We start from the raw sequence: 8,614 nt of genomic DNA on the forward strand, positions 1-8,614 counted from the left end.
TATTTATCTTTATGTAAATACGAAAGTTAAGAAAAACAATAAGTTTCATTTATTGCGCATAAGCTGCAAGTAAACAGAACTCATTAGATAAGTTCAAGATGAAGATAAAACAAAGGAAAATTATAGACATATGCAAAAGGGGGGGGGAAATAATGAAAAAAATAACAAACAACTGATTAAAAAAATAAAGGATGAAATTTTTTAAGGAAAAACAGAAAATAAAAGATATAATCTTTTCATCAGCCCACACGATTATATCCCCAAAAAAGAGTGCTTACTGATATTGTATCAATGTAGCTAAAGCAAAATATACTAATACAATAGTGTGAGGAGCACTCAAAAAATTTTTCTTACAAAAATTACAACAAATGAAATAGAACATAATAAATAAAAATAACACGTAAAAACACGTCTTCTCATGATTCAGAAGCGGGTTTTTGTTTACATTCAAAGCTTATGCCTTTATGAAGACGCTTTGTCTTTATCATAGTTAACTTAGTTATGTCACAAAATAAAATTTGATCAGTTGTATGTTGTAAAGAAAATTAACTTTTTGAACAGCATTTTTTTCTCGCGTCTGCTTAACTTGCTCGCTTACTTAAACTACTCGTATAAAGGTCAATGTTTATCTCTTTCACATCTGGCATACAGTTTGATTGGAGTCTCTTACAGTCTCATTTTGGTCTGACGTATCAATATTGCTTTTCTATTAACTACATTTTTCATTCAAAGTTTTTGCTTTGTTGCTAAAAAACAATTTTTTTAAATAATAAATTGTTGATTAGAGGCTAAAGTAGAAGATATAAGTCTTTTTTCATTGTTATTTTATAGCTTGTCATTTTAATATTATCATTTTTTTTAACATTTAAGGTTTAAAAATGCGAAAAAAGAACCTCCATTCAAAAACGTTAAAAATGTGAAATTGAATGATAAAAATCAATGAAATGGAACAAAAATCAAGGAAATTCTGGAGAAAAAAAATTCTTTTTTCAAAATGGGAAAAAGTGTAAAAACTGATTCCTGGCTTACTGATGTCGAAACCATCAAAAGAAACGAAATAGCTTATGCTATTTAAGTTTGGTTACTATGCAAAATGGTCTTACGGATGAACATGAATATTTTCTATGAAATACTGTCTGTCAAGTAGACCCAGGCGAATGCATCTCAGAATGGAATCTATGTATTGTTTCCTCTCATCTGGCCTGTAAATAAAATATTGCACAAAGTAAAGAAAAAAATGAAAATATTTTGAACTATTAGAGTATAATCTTATTTACATATTATACTAGTTTGAATTCTAAATGAAATGCATTTTTTTTTTGGTTTACATGAATATAATAGCCACATTGAAACCCAAATAAAGAACCAACTCCTCTGACAACACCGGTGCATTCTAACAACAGGAAGATTTAGGAAAAAAGAAGCAGTCTCTAATAAAACCCCATCAAGCCAAAAAAAAAACGCAATTGTGGTCAATCGATTGGACTAGGAATGTGCGATGCAAGAAGTTTTATATCGTGATATATCGCATGTTTGATAACGTGTTATAGCGAGGTATCACGATATAACATACGTCAGAATGCTGTTTTTTTTAAAAATCGAAACTGCATAATCCAAAATCTTAAACCAATCTAATGTCAATAAAATAAATAAATATATTAAAAATAATATGTCAATTACAAGAAAATTCTTTTATACCGTCAATAACATTACTTAGTTTTTTCATAATTCTGAAAGTATAAACCAGAGCAAGCACGAAGCGTAATAAACGTACAAATAAATTTAATTTTAGCTTTATTTATTGATTTATCATTAAAAAAATAAATAAAATTGACTTAAGATTTATTAGTTTGAAAATAATACTGAATTTTTAACGAATTACTTATAACTTATGTTGCGGCAAACACTAACTCCAATTAGTTTGCGCCACCAAAAGTATTCAAAATATGTAGGTTACTCTGAGTATGGCAAGAGAAAAAAGAGAGAACTGGAAATATCGTTGAATTGACTTTTTAAAAATATCTTTGGAACGCTGTTTTTTGTTTTGTTTTTTGTTATGTTTTTTATTTAAAATAAATGTTTTGTTTTGCCTGTTTTTAAACGTTATCAATCAATAGACAAGATGCCTCTCACAAACACAGTCAATCCGGTTAGGAACGACAACTTAAAAGTATTAAAAAAAATTAAAATAACAAAATTATTGGTACTATTTTAAAATTATTAAATAAAAGGTATTTTAAGACGCCTAAGCAGCAGCCAAGGATCCTTTGCTTTTTAAGTCGTTTTATTGTTTCGCGAGAAACGGAAGCCGCTATATCGGCGTGACGATGCATGCCTTAAATCGATATATCGATACATCACCCAGTCCTAAACTTGACATGGATGTTTCATACTGAATTTCTCCCTTACTCAATATCACCAAAAACTGAATTAAAATAGAAAGAAAAAATTAAGAAAAACGTTACTACTCATATCTCCTGTTCTCAAAATTGGAATTTTTTTTCCATTGGAAAAAAAAATTCAAAATTTTTTTTCGAAATTCGAAATTGAAAGTATTTCAACCAAAAAGCAAAGTATTCCAACCCGTTGTGGGCATGGAGGATAAGGCTCCACAATTTCCTGATAACGGCATGATTGTAGCAATGTGGTCAAAACTGGACACTGGCTGCCTTTACTTCTCAGACAATCACATTGTTATCCCTTAGCTACCACTGGAGATCGAGCCTCAGTTCTTCACAATGACGGTTCAGTACCTTAACCACTGAGCCATCGCGGCTTACTCAAAACCGGTCGGTTGGGTGACCGATCTACTCGCTGCGTACCACCGGTTTCCCATAAGTCTCTCGCGGCCTAGAGACCAAAGAAATCTAACTACAATTTTACGCATTTATTATTCCTTAATTTTAAGCGTCAGGATATTTAAATTTTTTTTGTTTTTGCCTATTATTACTCCACCCTCATATAAATCTGGGGTGATTAGTACAATAAGAAATAGTCTCTATTTTGAAACGGATGCTTAGTGACGACATTCCCCAAATCTTGAAAACACATAACTCTCGACTTAATACTTTTGAAACAGCATTAAACCACAAACCTTCAAATTATTCACCTGTGATCTATCCATTTGATACCGGCTTCCCAGACTCTTTCTTCCTTCCGCACGTTGATCCTATCAGAATTCAATAGATCCATAACATCTTCCAGAGACAACTCCAAAAACTCCTCACTTTGATCAACTATTTCTTCAAAATTACTTATCAGGTATCTTTAAAATTTGAAGAAAAAAAAACATTCTTATAGCTGCTATATCAAAACTCCGTAGATGCAAAAGGACATTAGCAAGACAACATAATAAAATTCCTTACCTAAATACGACGAAATATTTCAGATTTCAGCAAGTTAGATAATATAAAGGCCAGATATGAAAACATCCACACCAATTTGATTGTCATGTAAAACTACGAGACGATATAACAAATCGAATTCTGTCTTCTTTAAGTTATATCGCATTGCCAAATTGGTTTTAATGTTTTAAATCCAAGCATCATTGTGGTTGATTAACCGCAACAATGATTCATTGGGATATTTTTTTTTCATTGAAAAAGATAGTGACAAATACATACTGTAATTTTGCTTTTGTTGTAATTAATTAAATTTTAATTAAAAAAAATATTGTGTGGTGATTAAGACAGTTTTATATATTGTTGTGAGGAAAAGATGAAATTCACGAGGGAAGAAATTTAAAATAGTGATGGGACAATACGTTTTTTTTTTTTACAAATATTAAATTTCTGAATCTACTATTTAATTTTATTCAAGGCGAAAAATACATTTGAACAGTGGGTACAAGTGAGGGTATATTGGCACATTTTAGTTACATAAAACAAATAAAAATGTGAAATAATAACCTTATTTAAATGTGACGAATTATATCCGATGTCAGTAAGTAAAGCAATATAAAGGCGAGATTTAAAAACACCATCACTAGTTTGATGTTCATATTAAACTGTGAGGCGTTATCACTAATCGAATTTTGGTCTTCTATAACTTATATTGCTGAATTAGTTTCAATGTATCCACCATCATTATGATTGATTAACCTCTATAATGACTCGTCGAAATGTTCTTTTCCCACTAGAAAACATTACAAAGCCCATTATATACATAATTTTGTTTTTAATTCGTAACTGGAATTCTTTTTACTCGGATCACATGCGGTCCCATATCTGTTCAAGTATTTTGCAATGTTTTTGGCAAATTCGGCGATTTTTTGTGATTACCGTGACGATATTATAGAAACATAACATAAACCATCTTCAAAAGGTATAGACAGTGTTAGAAATAGACATTTTAAAAGAGCATATAGTTAGAAATTGGCATTTTAAAGACACTTTTTCCTTCAGAAAATATGCATAATACACAAAGTCCAAAATTAATTTTACGGTACACTAGGGGCATGAAAAGGTGCGATCTCACAATTACGAAAGATTCTTTTGATATAGTACAAATGTGATAACATATATATATATTTATAAGTAACAATAACTAAATCATTTTAAACAATTTTCTTTCCAAAATACTGCATGCCTAATTTAGTCTCAATAGAGAAATAGTCAAAATATACAAATGATTGTTAGTTAATTATTAAAGAAAAAATAATTTTTATTTAACAAGCATACTTATGTGCTGCCTTATCCAACTCAAGCACAAAATAATTCCTCGCAAGTTGTCTGATTCCGATGCAATTCTCCGAGTTCATTTTCTCGATCAAAAAATTGGCGCAATCTTGTACCATTCTCGCAACGCAGAACTGATCCGCTGTCGGAAGTAAGCTTGTGACGTTTTCCTCCGTAACTCCTGTTTTGCCTGCACGTAATAAAATCATAAATTTGCCTTGCGGCAACGTTTAAAAATTATTACATTAAAAAGTTCTTTGAAATTATATAACTGGAAAACGGTAATTGATTGAAAAATGTGACACGTGCTTATAAACTGATATGTAAGTTCTATAATAAGTTCTATAATAAGATAGGAAGACGTGGTATATATATATACTACTGCTAAATCACTAAAATCGTTACTGTGCACATACTCTAGTAGACCAAACAATTTAAATTTTCAGCTAGTAGCTAGTTTCAGTTAGACTTTATCACTAGTAGAGTCTACTACGGTAATAACCACTTTTTGCTCAAACATGATGAGTCATTTAACGATATCGACTGGTCCTTTTCATTTAATAGTCCTTTTTTGAAAACTTTTTTTATTATTATCTTATTTAATAGCAGTCAAAAAAATCTTTGAATTGTATGGTACATAATTTTTTATTCTGTTTTGAAGTATGTAATTTTACATGGCAAAATACAAAATGTGAGCAAAATTAGTTGAACAGTTTTTGAGAAATCAAATTTTTAAAATATATCGTTTTGAAAATTCGATTTCTCAGGAATTATTCGATCGATTTTGCTCACACTTTGAATTTTTTAAAACTAAATAAGACGATGTAAAAATTTGTATACCTCATAATTTAAAAGTTTTTTGTTTATTATTCGATAAAGTAATAAAATTATAAATGTTTATTTAAAGTTATATTTTGCATGAAATTATCTTTGGATAAACGAATTTTATAATTGTGAGCAAAAAATGCTCAATTCGCTTGAAAAGTTCTCGAGATGCGGTGAAAGAATTTTCAAATTTTTTTTTTTTATGTAATTAATTCACTTCAAAGGGTTTGTGCAAGCTGCCTTCAGTCTATTGTAACAGCAATAACCTCTCTCTCATTAAGTAGTGATCACGTAGTAATGGAGGGCGAACGCTCTATCACCTGAGCCATCGCGGTTCAGGGGATATGCTATTTATCATAAATTATGCACTATTTACCTTAAATTAGGGAAAAAAAATCACAAAATGACCACAACTCAAACAGTTACGTATAGCATTGAAGGATACCGGCACACACTACAGTGACCATAATAATGTATAAAATAACGTATTATGTTTTAGACATACAATTTATGCTGTTAAAGAAATTAGCCTTCGTATGAAATGAATAAATCAGATGTGGCAGTTTGGAATAAGAAAAATACCGGAAAATATGAAGTATGATTACCTCTTGCAATAATACAGCACGTGCAGTGATGTGTGACCAGTTCTGTTGGAAGTGTGAGCCATTCTTCTTGCAAGGCAGTAACACGCCTAGCAAGGGTCTGAGGAAAGTAACTTCTGAACTGAATTAGACTTTCTGTTCTATTCTTTTGTGTACATGACGATAAATATCGGTCACCGGATCTCGTTCTAACATTAGGCCGTGCTTGGCTGCACATTCTGAATGCCGAACCTGTGGTTAAAAATTGTTGCCCAAGTCCATGAACCACAGAAGGACTTGCATTTAAACATCGGGCCAATTCTGCCTGACTTTTTCTTGCCTCTAAGTCTTCCAATAGATCTCCAACGCAATTCTTCGAACAAATGATGCCTGGCGGTTGTTGTAACGAATTGGCTATTTATGATTTCAGAAACACAGCTAAACTCACGGCTTGCAATCAAACATACAATTTTATGTCCATTGCAGATGGAGTCATTCCATTGCAGCTCCACTTACTCATATATTGCAGTTTTGCTTATAAACTCTTGACAACATTTATTTTTCGGAAAGTTCTTGTAATTTTTCCTTCATTTATGATAATCAGTGTAGTTAAAATAATACTTTAATCTATTTAAATTATCTCAGTTTTATGTTTTCTAATAATTTTGGTCGAATATTGCCAGATTCAACTTTTTTGTCGTAGTTTATTGATTTAGTGACTAACTTGCCAATAAATAACAACGAAACGGCTGTTTCTGGCCCTATTTGAATGCAATAGCAATATATAAGTAAGACAAATTAGATAAATTAACGCACCTGTTCAAATACACAAACATAACAGAAGAGCTCCCCTAACCGCGTCAGATGGCATTTCTGACCAAGGGTTGCTTTCACTCTACATATGGTCGCCCAACTTTTCATCTAATAAAATTCTAATAAAATCAAATTTTTATTTCAAACCTGTGTATGTGAAGTCGATGACAAGTGATAACATATCCGTGCTGATTCCTGGAATTGTGTACTCTCTACTAGGCTGATGCCCGTTGATTCTTGAAGTGAAAAGAGCTCGAAAATACGGACTGCACAATGACATTAAAATCCTTAAAGACGAGAAAAAAATACATTGCATAAAAACAGGAAAATCTTTTCGATCTAATAACATGGGAAATTACTATGAAGAAAGATCGGAAGACTAGTTTTATTTTGCGGAGGCAGGGTTGAACCTAATACAGTGAGAACTCTAACGGCTATATGCTAAGTTAGTTATGGTCAATAGTAGGACTGGGCAATATATCGATACATCACGAAATATAAATTTAACGCTTACATCAGTGGTTCCCAACCTTTTGTGGACCATCGCCCCCCTCTTGGAGTTGGCTGACACATATCGCCCCTTTCTCCTTTTGCTCAAAAAACCATTTATTGTTGCTTGTGAGCAACCAAACACTGAAAATATGCCATGTTATTTGATTTTAATTTAAATTGTAATGCAAATAAGGAGGCACATTTATCCTGTCATTTTTATTAATTAAAAAAAATTGTGCATCTTTTTTTTTTCAAAAAGAAATGATATTGAAAGCGGAATAATCAAAACAAAAGTAAATTTTTTTAAATTCATATTTTAATGTAATCAAGAAAAAGTTAAAACGTTAACAACTAAAATTTGAGAAAAAAAATGAAGAGGGAGAAAGTGCATTTTTACCACTTCAATGACTGGACTTTCTAATTCCATCAAATCTTTAAATCTTGATTCCATAACTGATCAAGGTGATCAGTAAAAATTAAAATTAATTTTATTTTCGAGAATTTCAATATCTGCCATTGAACACTTTTTAAGAGCTGGAAATTGCATTAGCTCTTTGCGACCAATGTTTGACTTGTAGATATCAAACATAGCAATGAATGAAGATATGATTCCCTTAGCCTTGATAATGTTCATTTTATTTCCTTGAAGTTTTACGTTGATTTCCTTCATTTCTTCAAAACTATCAGTGAGGCACGCAGTTTCCAATTTGCGTTGCTTCAAACTCTCACTTAAATCAGGATCAGTGGAGTCGAGAAACTCAGTAAGAGAATCCAGCAATTCAAAGAAACTGCTCAGTTTCCTTTTGAAAGTCATCTCACAGCTGTATGTTGGAGGAATTCGAAATCTTCATCATTTTCATGGCAAAGTTCTTGGAACAAACGGTTATTAGGAAAATTAGCTTTTATTTTATTGATGCCAGAAATAACCAATTTTTCGCAGCCAAAAGTTGACGATGAATGACATAATGAATGGTGAGATAACTTCCGGTACTTCTTTTTTAAGGTGACCCAGAAACCCAGTATGACAACCAGACATGGTTGGAGCACCATCTGTTGCACAAGCACTTACATTTGTGAGGGGAATTTCTTTTACCTCAAAATAATCTTTGACCAATTTAAAAATCGACGATCCTTTTGTATCTGTGTTCAAAGTTCTTGTAAACAACATTTCCTCGTTAATCTCCTTACTCTCATTTATGAATCTCACGTAAGCTAAAACAGCTTTGT

At 31.6% G+C, this 8,614-nt stretch overlaps 1 protein-coding gene across 1 annotated transcript in view; it reads right to left on the reverse strand.

Moving 5' to 3' along the window:
- Positions 1 to 8,614, reverse strand: part of LOC107438188 (kelch-like protein 10) — a gene marked incomplete in the record, with an annotated part of 28,080 nt that overhangs the window by 15,339 nt on the left and 4,127 nt on the right. The window contains 4 exon segments of the mRNA XM_043047341.2: positions 1,104 to 1,202; positions 3,110 to 3,265; positions 4,680 to 4,866; positions 7,043 to 7,182. Coding sequence (XP_042903275.2) covers positions 1,104 to 1,202; positions 3,110 to 3,265; positions 4,680 to 4,866; positions 7,043 to 7,182 — 582 coding nt within the window.

This window comes from Parasteatoda tepidariorum, chromosome 5, assembly GCF_043381705.1.
Source record: "Parasteatoda tepidariorum isolate YZ-2023 chromosome 5, CAS_Ptep_4.0, whole genome shotgun sequence".
NCBI classification, from domain to species: domain Eukaryota; kingdom Metazoa; phylum Arthropoda; class Arachnida; order Araneae; family Theridiidae; genus Parasteatoda; species Parasteatoda tepidariorum.